The 22,486-nt window shown below is 40.4% G+C and overlaps 1 protein-coding gene across 6 annotated transcripts in view; it reads left to right on the forward strand.

Annotated features, from left to right (window-relative positions):
* Positions 1-22,486, forward strand: part of MID1 (midline 1) — a 394,966-nt gene that overhangs the window by 293,228 nt on the left and 79,252 nt on the right. For all 6 annotated transcript variants that reach the window (XM_059050103.2, XM_059050101.2, XM_067023069.1 and 3 more), the window contains exon 3: positions 7,138-7,233. In XM_059050103.2, the coding sequence (XP_058906086.1) occupies positions 7,138-7,233 (96 nt within the window). The remainder of the gene's footprint in view (positions 1-7,137; positions 7,234-22,486) is intronic.

Genomic DNA, 22,486 nt, shown 5'->3' on the forward strand with positions numbered 1-22,486 from the left:
GCTCAGCGGCCACGGCTCACGGGCCCAGCCACTCCGCGGCATGTGATGTGGGATCCTCCCGGACCGGGGCACGAACCCGCATCCCCTGCACCGGCAGGCGGACTCTCAACCACTGCGCCACCAGGGAAGCCCTTCTTTACTCACTTTTGACCATGTTCTTGCCATAGCAACCTTGATCCAACTTAAGATCCTTTCTTACTCTTTCCTGGTCTGAATCTTGTCCTCTGAACAAAGGTTGCAGAGGAATTTATTCAGACATTGCATTTTACTGGTGATTTAATGCTAGTTTTTTTCTTTTGTGAGTTAAAAATTATTTGCGTATCCAACAGAAAGATCTTCTCCTTTAGAATTTTGAGTACCTGAATGATTGAAATTTTAGCCGTTACTCCTACACTCTCATGTTAAGCAGATTGAGTTACATTGAAATTTTAAAGTGGTTTGGACCAATGGAGAAAGTACTGTGTATTAATTAATAAGAAGGCCGTGGATTATTTTTTAAAGATTTTTTTTCAAGGAGACAGCAATTTTCTGTAAAGGGCCAGTACTCAGTTTTTGTCATTGTAACACAAAAGCAGAGAGAAGCCATCAATGAATGGGAGTATCTGTGTTCCCATGAAACTTTGTGGACAAAGAAATTTGAATTTCATATATTTCTCATGTGTCACAAAATTTTATCCTTCTTCTGATTTAAAAAAATCATTTAAAAACGTATAAACCACTTCTACCTGGCAAGCCCATAGAAAAATAAACAGCGGGCAGGATTTGGCCTGTGGGCTGTAGTTTGCTGACCCCTGGTTTAGGAGATTAAATATTTCCCCAACTTGAAAGCTCTCACTTGATCAAAATAACTAACTACTATTAGTCTGTTTTCCAATAGTCCCATAATCTTTTCAACCATCTAATTCTTGACTGACAAATTGGTCACCTCTCTTGAGATGACCCCATGGATCTGCTATGGCAGCCCAGAGTGCTGGGTTGAGGAGGATTCAAGAACCTGACTGGGCACAGTGACCAGAGAAGACAGCAGGACGGCTGCCATATTGGACCTTCATGGCTCTTACCTGTATGCTGTCATCTTACAAAATGCTTCCTGTATGTTCCAATGATAAAAGTCATAGTCATTTACTCTAAAACATTTCTCTTAGGAGATCTTTTTTTTTTTTTTTTTTTTTTTTTTTTACTAATCGAGATTTTCCTTTTTTATTGAATGAAAGATTCTTTACATTCTATAGTGCTTTACGGTTTTCAGAAGTTTCACACACATGATTTCATATAATCCCATAATAATCCTCCTCCCCCACCCTTATATTGTCCCTCCCGCCTGCCCTCTCCCCTCTGGTAACCACTAGTTTGTAGGAGATCATTATTTTTAAGTTCAGAGACTTTCAAAGCTTCCTAGGAGTCCAGCTCCCTTCACTCAATATTGATTCTCAAAACTGACAAATGTGTTACTGGTCAGTTGCTCAGCTCTCTTAATACAGGCAGAAATACGGCCAAGGGATGAGGAATGAACAAGAAAGGCCACTCACATCTCTAATACCTGGAAATAAGTAGTCATCGTTGGATCTGCTAAAATTACAACTGAATGAATATAATTATACCAAGAGATTTATTTATCTCCATTAACATCTGAAAGTTCTTCTAGGCCGTAAATGGTATTTAAAAATTGTTCTCTGTATATTATTGACTACCAGATTACAGTAATAAACACTGAACTCCTGACGATGGAATTTATAAATATATGGTACAGATTCTGTGGTGTTAATATAGAAATATCAAATAAAACCTGACAAGGTAAATACGGTATTGCATATCAAGATGGCTTAAATTGTCGTCCATGGAACACTAGACTTAAATTTGTATGCAGATGGGGTTTTATTATGTTTTTGAAGCTCCCTGGGCGACCTGTCTTGCCAGAGCATTTGGAAATGTTAACTATCATAGCCAATGAAAAAAGGCATTAAAAAATCAAACCAGCATAAATCACACAGATTTGCGGTCTGTCATGAGTTGAACCTGCAGATAGCCTTAAATTCCTGCAACGTAATTAAAACATCTTAAGAATCTAGTTACATGTTAAGAATTTATGCTTTTATGCAGGTGGCGTGTATTAATACGGGTGTGTTTTTATATTAAGGATTGTGATTAAAGTTTGTTAGAAAAAAATATACGGATGGTGGCACTCGACGTGTTCATATCCTGGTTGTGCTGGAGGGGTGGTGTTGGGTGTCAGGGCTATGAACACAGTTCCTGAGTGTCACTCGGAATATTATGGAATGGAACAAGCCAGATCTGTGTTTGCTTTGAAAGGTATCCAGACTTAATATTACACTTTAAAGACATTCTGAAGCGTTGACTTCAGAGTAAGAGCAAACATTCTTTAGGCCTGGACAAACCCGAAAGGAATTACTGAAATCTCCTGTTTCAGGCATACATTTTCAGAGTAGTGCCCAATGACAAGTCATTCATTCCCTGTAATCTGACTCTTCGGTACGGGTCTCCAAAGGCTAAAATGAGGGGCTATTTTTGTCTGCTTACCTTGCTATTTGATTTGGTCTCAGTGTATGTAGAAGTACAAAGCTCATCTGTTAAGTTGGATTTACTACTCTCAGCTGGTGGCTTGTATTGAGGTGGGTTGTAAAATCAGCTATCCTGCCATGACTGTTCAGTGATCAACTCAGGAGGTTGAGTCAGACTCCATGAAAATGCATTAGAAGCGTATGTGTTAAAAGAAAAATTACAGGAAAAATTAGTCATCCTTTCTGGAGAAAGTATGCAGGGGAGCCTCATTCTTGAAGCAATACATGTTTTACAATGTTGTCTTTCACAAATTGGACTTGTACCCGATCTTTTGCTTACTATGAAGGAACGAAATCTGACTCATTGCGTCTTTACCTTTCGAAGGACCATTTTGAATTATTTATGTTCCTCCTCTTTGGTGGTGATGGCATGGCAGGAGGGGGCGTGTTGAATTACAACAAATAGTCGCACACTTACAGAAGCCTCATCTTTCTCAACAAAGACTTCCTTTCCCTTCATAAAGTAAGAGGAGTACTATAAAAAAATACCCGGGAGAGAGAGAATGAATTAAGGCTAGGAACAACTTGATTTTAGGTAGAATTTGAAATAGATGTGTCAGTGATAATCGCTAGACTGTCTAGTCAACGTAAACACTTGTTTATTCAACAGTGTAGTATCTGCCTTCGCTGAGATCTTGTGATCTGATGGAGTCGTATAGCATCCCTTCAGAATGCTTCTCAACTGTCAAGTCCCTCTTCTTGGGTTCCGACTCAACACTACCAATGAGAAAAGCCTTAAAGGGTAGAAGTCGTTTTAACAATCTATAGTAGTTGCTAAATGAACTTAACGAGTTAGTTGATTCACTACATTCAATTTCAGAAGTGTTCTCCAGTGAATATTCAGTTTTCCATGCTAATTGTTCCCACAGTGAATATTTGAGGATTTATAATGGGAAGGAACTAAGCCATTGGGATTGGGTGTACAGCAGGTACTCAATACATACTGTGGTTTTGTTATGCTCTCTGTTTGGTAGTAGAATTATTTCCTGCCATGCAGATGCATTCCAGAACGAAGAGCATGTGCCCGGGCCAAATCTCCCTCACCACCTGTTTTTGTAAATAAAGTTTTATTGGCACACAGCCCTGCCCGCTTGTTCACATATTGTCTATGGCCACTTTCTTACTAAAAACAGGAGAATCGAGTAGCTGTGACAGAGAGCCTATGGCCAACAAAGCCTAGACTATTTACTACCTGGCCCTTTGCAGAAAAGCTTTGCTGACCCCTGTTCTAGACTCTGATGCTGTGCTGTCCAGTAATGTAGCCACAAGCCACACGTGGCAGCTGGGTGTTTGAAATGTGGCCGTTGTGAATCAAGGTATGTTATATGTATAAAATACACACCAGACGCCAAAGATTTCGTAAAAAGAAAGAAAAAGAATGTAAAAGAGCTCATCACTTTTAAAATATTGATTATGTGTTGAAATAATAATATTTTGGAAGTTGAGTTAAGTCAAATATATTGTTAAAATTAATTGTACCTGTTTCTTTTTAATTTTTTTTTAAAAATATGACTCTCAGAAAATTTTAGATGTGACTCCCATTTGTGGCTCACATTGTATTTCTAATGACACTGCTGGTTTCTTTAGAGCCTGGAATTTGGAGGCTATGTGATCTGTACAAAAGGTTGGAAAGAGGGAAGAGGAAACAAAGCCTTGTATTAGCAAATATCTTTCAAAAGCAATACAATCTTCTGTTAATTTGGCTATTCCTCATAAGGAGGACTGCTCAAAGCTAACAGATTAGGATGTCTATGGGAAAAGTTTTAGTTGAATTCTCCCAGAAGATCCTAACTCAGAATTCGAATTGGGAGGTGATCTCGGAAGCATCTGGAAGGGAGAGGGGAGGCGGAACGGAGAAGGAGAGGAAGCGGAAGGAGGGCGTGGTCAGGAGCAGGTGATTGCTGTGGGCATCAGGCTCTCGGGAGATTTTCTGGAACACGACTCGTAGAGTGATCCCACCTGGAGGTGAGGCAGCTGGGCAGTTCAACCACCGACTGCCAGTAGTTGCTGGATGAGGGCCGCTCTTAGGGGCATCAACCTCCTTTCTCCTCCCCAGCACCCCCGCCTGCCCTGCCTGGGGCCAGAAAAAGCCCTGGAGCCTAAAGGAACAGGTACTTGCAGCAAAAAGCCACACCAGCAAGCTTGGAGAACTGGTGACTGCCTGAGGCATGGGGTTTGGGCTCCCCCCCGCCCCCGTAGTGTCTGCTACTGACACCAAACAATGTTTCACCCTACATGATTTCTTCAACAAGCATTTGTATAGTTCCTGGTGTGTTTTCATGTTCTCCTCTGAACTGAACAATAGCATAGATGGGTGCATTTATTGTTTCTACACCTCATGGATGGGAAAACTGAGCCCAAGCGTCATTTGCCCAGGAGAATTGAGCTGGGGTTGTAGCCCCAGGCCCCTCACTCTACACGTGTGGCCACTCAAGCCTGACTCTTTGGACTTCTACAAAGTTCAGCTCCATAAGGAGATGGAAATGTATTGATGTTTTCGAGGTGAGAACAGGAAACTAGAACTTTTGGGGTGGGTACTCTGTAGAATTCCTTAGATATCCATAGGGAAGTAGATACTTATATCCACTTTAGTCCCAAGACTCTGATGCCAAAAAAATGTTCTCTCTCGTTTGCACAAGGCACAGTCAAAATCAAGGGGTTATAGGACCTGCCGATCACCACACAGGATGTTAGTGATACAGTTAAATTCGAGAAAACTCCACAGAAGTCCCCGTAGTGGAAGCTTATGGATGCATGGTTCATTGAGGACTGGATTTGGTTACCTGCCCATTACCCGGGCTCTCTTGAAAAGTGTTGTCAGTCCCTTTGGTACCTCTTGGAAACAAGTCTCTCTCTCAGCTTCATTTCCCTTTTATTATACTTCTAAGTGACTTGGTAATTCTTTGCGGACTTCAGTAACACTTGTACTATTTAAATTTGAATAACCCCAAAGGATCTAGATAGGTCAATGTGTTTAAACCACAGTCTTTAGTCTGCATATTAGTTGATTAAAAACAGATTTTATACATGATGTATCCTTAATAAAGGGAGGGAAAAGCAAGTAGATGTTTGTAAAGTCTAAATGTGTTAGATTATATTTATTTGGACCTCTTGCTGAGTAGCTTAAGAAGTCATACCTATGACAATTGAACTTTAAACAGTTTTATGATGTATTTCCCTGGTAATTTCCTGCTCTGAAGGGTCAGCCAAAAAGAGAAGTTAAAGGATTCCCTAAGATGAACATACAAAAGTAAGTTGACAAATATACCATAAAGTGGTCATATCTAGGTCAGAGACACTGAATAATGGAAGGCGTCGAAATTATTCTCTAGTCTCGAACCATGAAGTGGTTGCACTTTGTTTAATTCAAACAGTAGAAAAACATTTGTCTTTCGTGCTGGTGGTAAAGAGCTTTGAAAGCAAGTTTTTCGTTGATGCAAACATGGGGTCATTAAGTTGCACCTAAAATCACTCTGTCTGGTTCATTCTCTGACTTTTCGTGGTATCCCACCCTTCAAGGGAGAAACGATTCTTTTTCTCCCTTAAAATATTTATATTTGAGACCCTTTGAGTGTCTCAAAGTCGAAATGGAAGATTTCCTGTTGATCTTCCAGTCCAGATGAAATAATGCCCCAAAGCTCCCTCTGAATTCTGAACACATGAGAATTACAGATAAAATATTTTAAAATGGATTTTAAAGAATAATAACCAAGCTTAAACATAAGTGGAAAGTCTCCAAGGATCCGAAATGAAAGGAAATGCAGACATGAGAGGGGGGAGAGCGAGGGGGCGGTGAGGACCTGAGAGGAAACATGGTGGAGTATGTCCTGCATGAGGCAGCAGAAATGAACACACCATTGTAAATCAACCGTAGTTCAATAAACTAAATTTCAAAAAATGTTGATGTTCTAAAGGAACAGGGAATAGTTCTAGATTCTTAAGGAGGACAGTGATATGAAAAATGTAGCATTCAAGGAATTGTGATCTGGCATTGATAGGATGATAGGCAAAGAATAGAAGCATGTACAGTGAAACGTACTATGAGTGAACGTGTATGATGAGGACTTCTTATCAATGCCTATAAATGACCATAGGTGTCATCAATAGGTGGACAGTTCAGACCTGCTTCCAACGGATTGACCTCAGCCTGCCCATAAGATGGTAAATTCTAAAAATCCAACAATAGTTGATTTGATGTGGGAATATATTCCTACTATTATCGCCATTTCTGATTCAGGTAAAGGAATGAGAAATCCAATGACCGCTTTTCTCCCTCGTTCACAACCTGGAAATAACCTATGACTAATTATTCGGTGAAATGTGCCTGAGTTCGTACAGGAAGCAGGAACAAAAAGAGTGAGATCTGAACATTTTGAAAATAATCTTTTATACTGTGACTTTTCAAAATCCAGTTTAAATCTATAAGTACTTGAAACTGTAGAGATTTCATTGAGATTTCTTGAAAAATGTATCCATTTTCCTGAGTATGAGTAATTTTGTATATACTAAAGTATTAAAAGTATGCAGAATAATATTTTCCTCTCTTTTTTTTGAACAGCAAAACTTAGAGAGTAACCTCACCAACCTTATTAAGAGGAACACGGAACTGGAGACGCTCTTGGCTAAACTCATCCAAACATGTCAACATGTGGAGGTGAGTATCTCTGTGTGCTATTTTTCATATGAAAACTGCTTGATCACGGTTTTTATACCCTCACCCTTTATATTTCTCCAATGGGAATCTTCTTAAAGTCAGAGTTTTTGCAGAAGCTAGACATCTAACGTGGATGAAATTAGAAGGAACTAGAACCTTCGAGAATCTCTCCCCATCCACTGCTTTGCTCTGCCCCTGCTCCTATCACAGCTCTCCCTGATCCAGCTTTCCTTAGCATTCCTAATCTTGTAGATTTGAATCACTTACAAAGAACAGCCCCAAAAAGCACTATTTAAAAGGTGTTGTCTTAGTTTCTGAGGGCTGCTGTAACCAGTCATCACAAACTTGGACGGCATGAAACACAGACGTTGATCCTCTTGCCATTCTGAAGGCCGGAAGTCCAAAATCAAGGTGTTGGCAAGGCCTTGCTCGTTCTGAAGGCTCTTGGGGAGTGTCCTTTCATGCCTCTTCCCACCTCCTAGTGGACGCAGGCAATCCTTGGCCTTCCTTGGCTTGTGGCTGCTTCACTCTAATCTCGGCCTCTGTCATCACATGGCCTCCTCCCTCTGTGTCTCTGTGTCTGTGTCCAAATCTCCTTACAAGGACGCCTGTCATTGGATTAGGCTCCACCCTACTCTAGTATGAACTCACTTTAACTTGATTTCCATCTGCAAAGACCCCATTTCCAAATAAGGTCATATTTACAGATACCAGGTGTTAGGACTTGGACATGCCTTTTCTTGGGGGGGATACAATTCATCCCACTACAGGTGTGTATTAAATACATCTTGGTTGTCAGATACGTTTCCATGAAATTGACCACAACTGCAGCATGTTGGGATTAAGTCAAGAGCATGCAGGCAGCACTGACAGCAAGGGCGAGTTGCAGAACCCAGATCTTTCTAACCCTCCGCTTAGAACAGATTCGCTTTTGGCAGTGATCTTTCTAGGGAGCATTTGGAGCCTTGCTGATTTAACAACATTGTAAATAATAGTGAACAAGCATAATGTTTTCATTATAGGGTGAAGTGAATATGTATTATAGAATTAAATGGATGAACAAAAAAATGATCCATGTGCTATATTTCATTTTTATGATGTGATAGCATTTGATGTTTAGGACCATAAGAAAGAATTATTTCTCTTCAGTTAAAAAAAAAAAAGAATGAAAAGAAAAAAATTACCTGTGTTGTATGGCAAAATCTTACAAATGCATTATGGATTAGGTGATTATTTCATTCAGTTTCAGCTAGTTACTTCTTAAAGCATTAGTGTCTGGTTTCTATTATGGCCTTTAGTGATTTCAGAACCACTGTCTTGCTCCTAATGCAGTATTAGTATGGCTTGAACTTACAAAAATGCTGTTCATCCTAACATGTAAAGTTGCATTCTGTAATGTTCAGTAATTTCAAATGATAGATAGATGTGTCATTCACAAAATTTACAAGCAGATTCTATTTTTATTTCAAAAGGTTAGGTATTTAGTTGACATACAGGCTTTTAAAATAAAGCTATTACTGAATTGATTGCAGCAGACTTTCAAATAGACACGTACATGCCATTAGAAGTTATTCTACACAAAGAGTAAAGAACATTCATTCCGTTCACTGTTACTATTGCCGTACAAATCCTTTGGAATGGAAAGAAATGCGTGTGGGTGAATAAGTTTGGTATTTAGGAAATTGATTCTAGATAAAAATCTAAGAAAATTATAAGTAGAAAAATAATGACACCAGCAGTCCCTATTTTTACGTGTTCCCTTATTCATAGTTATTCAGATTCTCAAAGTATAATTTTTAAAAATTGAGCATCTGAATCTCATATAATAATCAAATGAGTCTGCCTCGAAATTTATTTAATCTTTGATGAAGGAATAAGCAAGATGATGAAGCTGGCTTAAAGGAGGATTCGTATCAGAAACTGATACGTACAAACGTGGGGGTTGGTGGTAGGTAGTAGGGGGGAAAGAGTGCTAGAGTAAGATAGCTAAATTCGGTGCAAAACTGGTTGGTGACCGAAGGGGCAATAAAATCATTACATTTGAGCAAAAGAAGTTGCATCCCATCAGTTTTCTCTAAGTTAACATTTCACTTTGCAGAGACTAAGCCCTCATCAATAGTAAACAGAAAGTCAGACTCCGTTACATCCCAGCCTGGAGAGTCAGATGACCCTTCCTTAGGCTGGCTTCATGGAGTCTGCTCTAGTATGACAGCAGAAGGACTCAGTCTTCTTTCTGCCTTATTTCCAAGACGTGGATAATTTAGCTTAACCTGACTTTCAGCTCTTCCTGTTCTGGACACTGTTGATCTCTGAGCTGTGTTCACTAAACACATACTTCTGGGTGAGGCTGTCAACTTTTGCCTGAGGTCAGTTACTTTGGTTTGGTTAAGTGGTCGCACTAGTTCATTCCATTAGTGCATGGGGAGTGTCCTTCGTGTGTGTTGCCCTGTGCTAGGTGGAAAGGACCCTGCCCACACGGAGCTTACTATCTCAACTAACATGAAAGAGCAATACCAAACAGAAAAACGAATTGCCACGAGAGATGTGGGGATTATACCCTTTGGAATTTCAGAGAAGTGAGAAATTTCTGTCAGCCGGGAGAGGTCGTACACGGTGTGAGGCCGCCTTCAAGGGTTTGTAAACATTCGGGCCTGTGGAGACACGGGGAGAGGCAGTGCTTGCAGGGCAAACCAAGGCACGGGGGTGGAAAAATGAAGAGTGTATGTACAGAAAGCCAGGAGTTCATTCTATAGGAATACAAAGTGTTTGAGGGTGGATAAGTAGGAACTGGCTTTGGAGAGATGAGGGTTCGGTGGACTTTAACATTGTATCTGAGTCTGACCTTTATTTGGTTGTGAAGGTTTAGTGAGGGCTTGAGGAACGCCGTGTATATTTCACAGTTACAATGAGCATCCCTGACTCTTGTCAGGAAATGGTATTTTTGGTTATTGGGAAAATCGTACGGATATCTTGATGCAAAACGATCACACATCCAAGGGAAAATGTCCCCCCCAAAAGGTGGTGGGATTTGTTCGGCACCAGCATGACAGTCTTTTAAATCAGTGCAGTGGAAAAGAATTTCCTGGTTCACGTCCTAGGTTCCTAGACCTTATTTCTTCCTTTTCCTCTTCCTGAAGGTGTCCTTGTGTTCGGGTATGAGCATTCCAGGGGAAAATAATCTCTGTGCCAGCTGGAGCTAAAAACACTCAAAGGCCAGAGGCAACTCTCAATTGTTGTAAATGAAATCAATGAATTCCCACCAAATCCTGAGGAAATGCCACATCCTTATAAGTCCACACCTCCTTCCTGGGATTCACTTCTGCTTTTCTTTAGAATGAAAAGAGTTTGAAGGTCTCCCACCCCCATCCCCATTGTTTTCTTAGCTTGTTTTTACACAAGCAAGTGAAATAGCTTTTTGATAGTAAGTACCGATTTTTTTTTTTAAACTAGAGGACAAGAGGGTATGAGGCCAAGGCAGTCTAGGACTCAGAGACAGAGGCACTGAAAAGGCAACAAAAGGCAACATCAGGTCAACTCCCACGAAATGTTTGTGTAATTTGGTGGGATTCTAAAAATTAGTGGGTTTTCGCCAGAGTTTTGCTTTCTACAAGAGAAGAATGCAATAGAAAATTGCCTTGGGTTGAGTTTGGAGTTCGTTCTGGGGTGTGGAACGAGTCCATAAAACGTGGTCAAAGTTTGGATCAGCTGCAGCACTTCACATTTTTAGATCACATATGGACTATTTCTCTTCATCATCTCGTCTTCCTCCCCATTTTCTTTTAAAAATCAGAGGACCTAGTTTATTAGCTAAGCAAATACTTAGAATCAATGAGGGATATCATATTATTCCTCCACACACTCTGAGAATCAAGTTCTTTCACAGGGAATACAATACCCGGATATGCAGTAGATACTCATTTGGGGAATTACAGGTAACCAGTGACTAAATCCACAGTGAGATGGTAGAGAAAAACTATGAAAGGATGTCTGATTGCCATAGCATTTTGGAGAAGATAAAGGCTCAGCTGACGTCACCGTCCTTGCCCGAGCTCATACTAGCGGGCCATTCTCTAAGCCAGCAACATCCTGTCAAAGTCCTGGCTTTTTAGCTCCTTTGGCTTATCTTGCCTTGTTTATAATCACTTTTTTGTGTCCTTTTGCCGTTGATTTTCACACCAAGTCTTTAAATTATTTTTTTTCTTTTAATAAAATAGCTTAAGAAACGGTAAAAACTGATTTGGGAAAACAGATGAGGGTCTGTAAAAGAATTTTTCAGCCATTCACCAAGCCCTAAAAAGCATTCAAATGTGAACTTTGAAATAAGGAAAAAATTGCTGGGTTAAAAGAAAGACGAACCTTTCTGTTTAAATTCATTTTATTGTGTAGTTTTATGTCAAAGCATTCTCCGTCTATGGAAACCTTGGCAGTTGCTCCATCTAGAGCCACTGGATTAAGACCACCATCTGAACACCAAAGGTGCTGTTTGTATCTTGTGGACAGGTGTCTGATCTTGGATGACGTGTATCCTGCTAGGGGCCAACTTGACTGTCCAAAGTCGTGATCCACTGTCACTTGCAGATAAGGGTTAGATTCCCACCCCACATGAGCCCTTGTGAGAATGTTCTCAAGGTATATTTAGAGTCAGACTCTGGAACCACATCCGACAACCCACAGTCATTCATGGCTGTTCGTTAAACAGCTCTAGAATAAGGATAATGTGATACTGCAGATATGGTGGCATTCAGAAACTGGATTATGAGAAGCCACTGTGGTAAAGATTGGTCTCTTAAGTTTAAGTCTTAGGATTCTCAGGACAAAGGAGAAAAGGAACTCTTGGACTACACAGAACTTCATTTTCTCTGGAGAGGATTCTTTCTTTTTTTTTTTTTTTTTTTAAATTCAAGTATTGTTGATTTACAATGTTGTGTTAATTGCTGCTGTACAGCAAAGTGATTCGGTTATGCATATGTATACATTCTTTTAAAAAACATATTCTTTGCCATTATGGTTTATCACAGGATACTGAATATAGTTCTCTGCGCTATACAGTAGGACCTTGTTGTTTATCCATCCTGTGTATAAAAGCTCACATCTGCTGACCCCAACCTCCCACTCCACCCCTCCCCCAACCCCCTCCCCCTTGGCAACCACCAGTCTGTTCTTTATGTCTGTGATTCTGTTTCATAGATAGGTTCATTTGTATCGTATTTTAGATTCCACATGTATGTGATATTGTATGGTATTTGTCTTTCTCTTTCTGACTTACTTCACTTAGTAGGATTATGTCTAGTTGCATCCATGTTGCTGCAAATGGCATTATTTCATTCTTTTTTATGGCTGAGTAGTATTCCCTTGTATATATCTACCACATCTTCTTTATCCATTCATCTTTTGGTTTACATTTAGGTTGTTTCATGTCTTGGCTATTGTGATTAGTGCCGCTGTGGACATAGTGGTGTACGTATCTTTTTGAATTACAGTTTTGTCTGAATATATGCCCAGGAGTGGGATTGCTGGATCATCTGGTAATTCTATTTTCAGTTTCCTGAGGAACCTCCATACTTGCAACAACTTACATTCCCACCAACAGTGTAGGGGGGTTCCCTTGTCTCCACATCTTCTCCAGCATTTGTTATTTGTAGACTTTTAAACGATGGCCATTCTGACTGGCGTGAGGTGGTACCGCATGGTAGTTTTGATTTGCGTTTCTCTAATAATTAGCAATGTTGAACATCTTTTCATGTGCCTATTGGCCATCTGTATGTCTTCTTTGGAGAAATGTCTATCTAGGTCTCTGTCCATTTCTCGATTGGGTTGTTTTTGTTGTTGAGTTATATGAACTGTTGTATATTTTGGAAATTAAGCCCTTGTTGGTCACATCATTTGCAAATATTTTCTCCCATTGTGTAGGTTGTCTTTTCGTTTTGTTTGTGGTTTCCTTTGCTGTGCAAAAGCTTGTAAGTTTGATTAGGTCCCATTTGTTTATTTTTGTTTTTATTTCTATTGCCTTGGGAAACTGACCTAAGGAAACATTGGTACAATTTATGTCAGAGAATGTTTTGCCTATGTTTTCTAGGAGTTTTATGGTGTCATGTCTTATGTTTAAGTCTTTAAGGCATTTTGAGTTTATTTTTGTGTATGGTAAGAGGGTGTGTTCTAACGTCATTGATTTACATGTGGCTGTCCAACTTTCCCAACACCGCTTGCTGAAGAGACTGCCTTTTCCCCATTGTATATTCTTGCCTCCTTTGTCGAAGATTAATTGACCGTAGGTGTGTGGGTTTATTTCTGGGTTCTCTATTCTGTTCCATTGATCCATATGTCTTTTTTGTGCCAATACCATGCTGTTTTGATTACTGTAGCTTTGTAGTAGTATTGTCTGAAGTCTGGGAGGGTTATGCCTCCTACTTTGTTCTTTTTCTTCAGCCTTGCTCTGGTGATTCTGGGTCTTTTATAGTTCCATATGAATTTTAGGATTATTTTTTCTAGTCCTGTGAAAAAATGTCATGGGTAATTTGATAGGGATCATATTAAATCTGTAGATTGCTTTGGGTAGTATGGCCATTTTAACAATATTCCTCCAGTCCAAGAGCATGGGATATCTTTCCATGTCTTTGAGTGATGAGAAGATTCATTTTTGACTACTGCATGTGTTTAATGGCTTTGTATCCAGTTTACTCAACCAAGGTTGCTAAAATTGACAACTCATGAAGCAAATTTAGCTTTTCTCAGTGGAGATTAAATTTAACTGTTCATTAAGGTAGTATGTAACACATACTTGAATGTCTGTGCTCTTGCCTTAAAAAAATGATTCATAAAGGGCATTGGATCCTGTTTCCTTCTTAGGTATATTCATGAAGAATACTGAGAAAACATCAGTAGAACATCTTCCAATATTTTGGAATAAGAGATGAATCTTATGAATGAATGAATATAAGGCTTAGTTAGTTTGGTATTACTTTCAGAATAACATTCCCAAATTTCAGCTTTGAAACTTTTTTAAAAACATGATCCAAACCTTTTATCATCCATAGTCTTTCCAATTTGGATAGAATGAAGTATTGTGTCAGATTCAGAATCCTACCAGGTGGTTTGTATTGGAGCATGATCACGTGTGCCTGCCTCTGAAGACAATCCCTTTACATATTTGAATTTAGCAATGCAGATTTCCAAGGCTAATACTTAGATATGAAATAATCTGCCTTAATTGAGGAGGCCAAATGGTTGAGCATTAGGAATGAAGAGCGAAGACATGGTTTTACTGACATATCTTAATGTAGTTTCTCCCCATAACACAGGAATTCTTTATCCTGTCTCCCCTACCCTATTCCACACACGACCTTCTTGCCTTGAAATATTTAGATGCTTGATTAGAGCAGCAGAGTTGTTTCTGGTGTGATATAAAGAATAATAAGAAAGGGTCATGACACATTTTTTAAATTGCCATCATAGTTCTAACTCAGCTTTCACTTGAGATGGTGGTAGTTGGATGGATCCAGGTGAGAGAGTCAGAGGTGTGAAAGGAATGATCCCAGATGAGAAGGTGACTGTCAGGTAAAAGACTGAGTCCCATTATTGCTCCTGTGCCTGCCATCCAGAGACAAGTGTGATCCCACCCATCAATCCATCATTTTGTTACTGAACCAGCCTCTTTTGTTTCTGGGTCTTAATATCTAGTTTATAAACCAGCTATGCTTCAATAAATTGTTTTTAAAAAGAAGAAAAAAACCCAACAAGGTCCTACCGTATAGCACAGGGAACTATATTCAATATCTTGTAATAAACCATAATGGAAAAGAATATGAAAATATAGATAGATAGATAGATAAAACTGAATTACTTTGCTGTACACCAGAAACTAACACAACATTGTAAATCAACTATACATCAATAAAAGTTTTTTTAAAATATCTAGTTGAAATTATTTTTCTCAATATAAAATTGCTTTTCGTGATAATCAAGCTGAAATTATCTCTGTATATAAGATTATGAGAAAAACAGGACACATCATCTTTTACCTTTATTCAATTGACTTCTGTTTTTAATTGCTAAATGTTGTAGGGAAAACTGAAAAGCTTTGTTCTAATTTTGAAACTCCCCAGCAAAATAGATGAGTCATGCATATCAAGTGTTTGTTAACAAGAGCGCAATTGTAGCACTGGCTATTTTTGTTTGAAACAGAAATATGAAAATTTAAATTCAGCTATTTAAAAAGCCCGAGGCTACCCCTGAATGTACAAGGCTTTCAGTGAGGACCAACACAAAGATTTTTACAACCAAGTGAGGTAACTTCCTGGCCTAGGAATTTATGATAGAGCTTTTACTATGCTTTTAAAAGGATTTTCACTAGATATAACAGCAGGTTCATATATCTCAGGTGATGAAAACTATCATAGTAGCCTAATTCTCTGACTTGGCAAGCTTGGCATTAGGCTGTGCTAAGTTCAAGGATACCTTCCATCTATCTACCCAGGTTAGGAAGATGGTGCCTTGTCCGTTCTTGCAGGTGTTAGAAAGGGATGATTACTGTATCGAGTGGGTATAGTTCCACAGCAAGGTGTAGACTGTGGTGTAGGGAAAGCAAAAATGGTAGGACTTATGCAAATGTATATGAAAAACGATAATGAACACTTGACAAGCCCCTACTGTAACTTCCTGACTTCAATATCCTAATGGCCCTTTAAGGTAAATATCACCACAGAAATGTGACTTGAAGCCAGACAGAACAAGAATCAGCCAGTAAAGAAATGGGTTGAATCCAATCAAGTAGTAAAGCAACTGGAGTGGTTACCCGACCTCAGCTACCCAAACTAGGTGGTAGAGTTGAAAGACATGATTAAAAATTCCTAGGGGGAATTCTCATGACCAGAAACATTGCCGTCTGCTGGGGAATTGGAAACCCTGTCCAACCCATGATAGCGAGGGCCCAATGGGTATACATCAGTGGTACCAGTAGAACCAGTGAGCCTTCGGGTCTTGTGAATTATTCTCAAATCTTTGACTGTTAATCCTTGACCTGGTAACCTCAACTTCTTTGAGATGACTTCCAGTTTACTTCCTTAAGTAAATAATGTTCTTTTTTCCCCTCGTCCCCTGGAAGTTTGAGAATGATGTTAAAACAAAAAACAAAAAACAAAAAAAATGAAAACCTAAATAATAGCCATAGAATCAATATTTTGGGTTACAGTTTAGGACTAAAACATAACGTTTGTATTTTAAGGGTTTGTAGCATTAAAGAGAAAATGACATACTACAGAAATTTGACAGGTTAGCTTTGAGATTCTAATCTGAAACATGTAATTTATTGTAGACCTCTGATTTTAAGGTAAAAGCGTAAAATCGTTTGTTTCAAGCCAATGTTAGAATGTTCACTAGAACTTGAGTTTCAGTACATTTGTAAGTTTTTATTAGATTTCTAAGAGCTACCTAAGGACTTGGGAAGGTTTACCTTGTTAGGGTTTTAATTTTGTCCCGTTAATCATTTAAAGTGGTTGTAAAGTAAATTGCATATGTTACATTTATAAACACAATTTAAAATGTTACAGGAATTTGGTGATAAAAATCTGAACAGTGATTACCTGAGGGGTGAAAATTGACTGGAAGAGGGGCTTGAGGATACTTTCTGGGGCGGTGGAAACATACCTTGATTAAGCTGTTGGTTAGGATGGTTATCAAAACCCGTCGAATTGTCCCTTAAGATTTATTTATGCATTTCCCTGTATGTAAGTTTTACCTCAATTCTTAAAATGTGTACTGGAACTTAACTCATATACAGATGGAAGTGACTGTTTAATGGAGTTGAGTCTGTTCAACTTGAGTGAATCAAACATTGATTCAGGGACCCCCGAGAGTGATTATTCTTGGTTTCATAAAATTTCTTGAATTTATGAATAGAATAATGAGATCCATAACTTCATCTTAAAAGCTTAAGGAGAACTGCATAGTGATTTGTTGATATAGGTACAGTCCTTGGGCAAGAATCCTCATGACCTTTAAGTGCATGTCTCTTCCCTCTCCTAGTGGGTTGGACTCCTTGGGAAGCAGGACAGTATCTTTCTTTTCCTTAGAAAATGACCAGATGGCCACTTGGAATTAAGTGGAGGGAAACACTTTTAAACACCTCCACAGATGTAGTATGGATAGTCAGCCTAGGTCTGAAGATGGTGACATTTTCGATATCAGACTCTCATCACACACACACACACACACACACACACACACACACACACACTCACACTGCAGCCTCAAAATCAGCAAATGACAGTCATCTGAATTCTATGGTCTTTCTTCTTCTCTTTCAAACCAGATTAGATTCACTTTTCACTGTCCTTTTGGCAAAGCCCATCTTGAACAGCAACAGTGCTCTCCAATTTCCCTCCTATCTCCCCTCCTCCTCACTTTGACTCCCCTCCTCAGAACTTTGACTGCCACCACAGTTTCAGAAGAGAACCCTAGGAAAGTAAGTAAGCCTGGCTAGCTTCAAAGAGAGATGGTGCAGACCCACTAGGTGAAAGATGCAAAGGAAGTCAGTTAGAAGAACATGAGGTCTAGGAAAGACCACACCCCCAACCCCGCCAGAGTTAAGCCTCCCAATTCACTGTGCAGTCGCGATATAATGGGAGCCACACATGCAATTTTAAATTTCCAAGTAAACACAGTTTTTAATAAGTGAAACCAAATAGGTAAAATTAATTTTTACTAGACAGTGTATTGGACCTGATATATTCAAAATACCATTTCTGCATGTGATCAGTACAAGAGTGATTAATGTACGTGTTTCATCCTCACGGCACGTCTCAGTTCACGCTAGCCACACGTCAGGAGCTCAGAAACTGCAACTGGCTAGTGGCTGTCATACTGGACCCCACGGTGCTAGAACTTCTGTAGCCCATGGTTTAGCCGTTAATTATGTGTGCACTTGGCATGTTTGCTAATTGTTTTCTAGTGCAGTCATTTTCTCGAAAAGGCAAAGTTCCCTCTCTAGTGTGGTAGGCGCTCAACAAGTCCATAGGATTGCATCGTGTATTATCACTTGTACGACACGGTAACATCCTCCTCATTCAGGGAGGGATAAGGGCATGCGCATTTCCTCTTAACTTTGGTTCCTTAGCTACTAAGACTACTGCAAAGATCTCTGGAGACCAGTAGCTTTCGCCACGTGTACTCTAAAACTCAGAGCGGAGAAGCAGGGACTGCATCAAAAGTTGAGTTTGCTAGCAGAATCAGAATAATCACTGCATTAAGATCTGTGTGGTTCCCAGTTTTATAAATAGAGTTTGCAAGGGGAGAGTGTCGGCTTGTTTATTTTTGGTGCAAAATGTTCCTTCTTTGAGCGTGTTATCTGGAAATGATGATGGCAAAGAGATGAGCTAGAGGAAGGTGATTTCCTTTGTGTCTCTGACCTAGCCTCTGTCTAACCTTAACGAAAGAATGGCTGCCTCAGTGAACAATGGAAACAAATGCCCGTAGACGGTGAGCGCGCACACGTGCTAACCTGGAATCGGGCCCTGACTACTTCAACAAAGGGTTGCTTTCATTTTTGCAGAATAAAGTACTTTTTTCCTTCTGTTTTTCATGACATGGCCTTAAAGGATTCCTCATATTTGTGGTCTCCAAAAAATGCGAACTATGCTCTTGAGGCCTGCCTTTAAGTGTTCTATTAAACAATAAGAGGGCTTTGTTCTTGGCAATAAAATTAAAGAAAGCAGCGTTTCCATTACCTGGCAGGATGCCACCTCCTTGCCACCCCCTGATCCTGAGAAACATAAACAGAGCTTTCTGTTGCCCAGGTAGGAAGGTGAGAAGGCAACAGCTGTCAGGTTTGTGTATAGAAATACAGCTGACCTTTCAGATAATGGGGCGGGGAGAGAAGCAGCTCTTCGTGGGATCCCTAACTCAAGTGTTTACAATTCAGTTTTACTGCAGAAGATTACAGACTGAGCCTTAAAGCTGTAAAGCCAGGAATAATTTCACAGTGACTTGAAATGATGGAAAAGTGATGGGTCTCTAGATAAAGAAATACATGTATTTTAGTCGGACTCATTAGATTTCATGCGTTTTCTTTTCCAGGCAACTTTGTTGGCTGGAATCTAGGCCCAGTGCTCAGATTTAGACCCGTGCACGGTCAGTTGCAAATGGAAGTTTGTAGGTGGATCGTGGCCCCAAGGTTAGGACTGATCAAGGTCAGGAGAGAAAGTGCTGTCAGATGCAAACTCTGTTTAGCTCTGCAGTTAGTCCTACGTCACTGGAGCTACACAGAGGACAGACTGGGCGACTGTGACACTAGTGTCCTCTGACCTCCACGACAGCTGTTCTTTAAGGGACATCCAGCCGGCAGTCCCCCTGTAACGCTCTAGCGCTCCTTTCTAACTGTCAGGGCCAGGCCCATGATGTACTCACCAGTCCCGTGTCCGTGGCCCTGACAGCTTCCAGCTGCTCTAAGAGGCTAAGACTCTGCCTCGGGGCTTTTCCCACCCCCACCCCAGTTAATTGCAGAGAGGAGTGCATGCCCACCCACCCCCGACAGGCTTCAACCAGCCACTGATGGGAGATAGTAGATAAATATCCCTCTTCTTCCCCATCAGCTGGAAACAGTGCAGAGCACTGTTTCCCAAAGTTACCCATTGGGATTCATCTCCGTTTGACCACAGTGGCCTTGGTAAAATCACACTTGACTGGCTCCGTACGCTTCCTCCTATCTCACTTCCCCAAACCCCTACTGGTATTTCCTGGTGACAACTAGTACTTCAACCTAGTCTCTGTTCCAAGGGGAACAGAGCCACAGACCTCCTCTCAAACGGAATGACAGCACCAAATCCATTTTCCCCGTTGTGACCATAGCTCAGTTCGTTTTCTCTAAACTCTCCCTTTCACTGTATTGGAATAAGTATGAATATTAAACACTGGGCATCGAAAATATTTAGAAATCAACCTCCCAGCTTCTGCTGGTATTCTAGAGTGACAGCAGCCAGGCAAGGTGGTTCGTAGATAGTGCTTGTGGATACATCAGAAAGCCAGAACAAAGCTTGATATTTTCCAGTTATACTTCCAAGTGCAAGTCTAATCAGTGACATAATCAAGTCTATTTCACTCACTGTCAGGAAGACCAAAGAGCCGGCCTCCAACCCCTGTTCTCCATAACTCTGCAGGAAAGCAGATGGCATCCACCCTTGAGTAACTCAAGCCTGAATAGGAGTCCAACTTTGTATTTTTCCAGTCCATTGCTATTCAGGAATCATGGCACAACATCTAAAAAGAATGCCACTTAAAGAGAAATGACATGTAAGATTGAAAATGAGTAATGGAAGGTCATGGGATAAAAGCTTCCTCTTTCCATCCGAAATGACTTCCCTTCCCTGAAACGTATCACCTCCGTCCTCCCCGGCATTCAACCGTCCTCTTCCAGACGTTACTTTTTAGCTCCGACCACAACGTCTAAAAGCTGATTTTTGCCAAATAAATTGGTTCAGAATCACTTCATAGAAGGTAGCACTTTCCAGAAAGTTTATGAAAAGACTCGACAGAGACAACTGCCCATGACAGATTAGCAGGGTTTTTTTTTTTTCCATTCTGTGTGCCCAACCCAAACGGAAGGGTGTAGAGCACTTGTGTTATAAAGTGTGTAATTAATAAGAGAAAGGAAGGGAGGAGTTTATTGTTTTTGAATGAATTATGAGCAACACCTTCCATTCTGCTACTTCATTTTGGGAACAGCTTTGAACAGAGTTACCATTAAACACAAAAAGAGAAGTCAGTGGCATTCGTGCCAAGAATGTAAGATTGAAGTTACTCGAGTGTAGTCCGAGAAACACCTCAGGGGAAGAGCAGCATTCGGTATAACTGGGACAGGAGCCCGCAGGACACGGTGGGCAAAGTAAAAACCATACTGCAAGTATGTTTTCATTTTCAAATTGAACTCCTATGAATTCAGTGTTTGGATCTGTTCATGCCCTGAAGGAAGAAAATGATTATTTATCAAGCACCTATTAAGTGCCAGAGAGTTGACACATATTTTCATTGAAAGTATGCAAATGAGAAAACATTCTTCCAGAAATTCAACACATTTTTCACACCTGCAGCTCTTTCACTCCAAAGCCCAAAGGCTCCAAACTCCGTAGACTCTTTTCCTCTGTGCTAGAGGTTGGCAAACTATGCCCCTAGGGCCAAATCGGATTTGTCACCTGTGCTTGTAAGTAAAGTTTTATTGGGACACGGCCACACCCGTTTGGTTACGTAGCATCAGTGGCTGCTTGCATATGACAACAGAGACCTTCTGGTCCACAGAGCTACAATATTTACGGTCTAGCCCTTTACTGCAAAGTTTCCCAACTCTTGTTCCACATCATGGAAGACTCATCTCCAACCCTCACCTCCCACTGCATCAAGAAGGATAAGAAATACATTCGGGATTTGACAGTAGCTCGAAAATTCCGGAATTAGTCCTCATGTTATAGCTTCCAAAGCTATTGTTTTGGTGAAAGATGATGAAGGATACACGTTTTCATTCATGCTAGAAAGTCCCCAGCTAATTGGCACAGGCCAGATGGTCCTAGAACATAAAGTGTTGATTGTATATGGACAGTCCAGATAAACAGAGCTTCTTAACCACAGTGGTAGTTAACATTTATTGAGTAATTATAATGTGCCAAGCATTTCTCAGTGGCTTTCCATGTACTAATTCATTTAGTTCTCACCACAGCCCACCCCCGGGGTTTCTACTATGACACTGGTGACATCTGAGGCTTAGATAATTCTCTTTTCTAGTAGGGGCTGTCCTGAGCATCGTAGGATGTGTAATTAGCAGCAACTCTGACCTCTACCCTCTAGATGCCAGTAGCACTCACACACCCTCTCCCCTGCCCCCGGTTTTGACAACGGAAAATGTCTCCAGACATTGCCATTGTCCCCTGGGGGAACATCTGGTCAACCATGTAGAAGGTGGTATTTTCTACATTATGCAGGTGAGGAGCTTGAGAAATGGATAGTTGAAGCAAGTGGCCGAGAACATACAACTAGTAAGGAAGCAAGACCTGGTGTTCAATCCCGGGAAGACTTCCTCAGGACCCTGAGTTCTGAATTCCTGCCTCCTCTAGCCCTTGTTCACTCTAAATCATTTCACCTCGGGACTTCCCTGGTGGTGCAGTGGTTAAGAAACTGCTGCCAATGAGGGGGACACGGGTTGGAGCCCTGGTCTGGGAAGATCCCACATGTGGCGGAGCAACTAAGCCTGTGCGCCACAACTACTGAGCCCTCA

This window comes from Kogia breviceps, chromosome X (genome assembly GCF_026419965.1).
Source record: "Kogia breviceps isolate mKogBre1 chromosome X, mKogBre1 haplotype 1, whole genome shotgun sequence".
Classification (NCBI taxonomy): Eukaryota; Metazoa; Chordata; class Mammalia; order Artiodactyla; family Physeteridae; genus Kogia; species Kogia breviceps.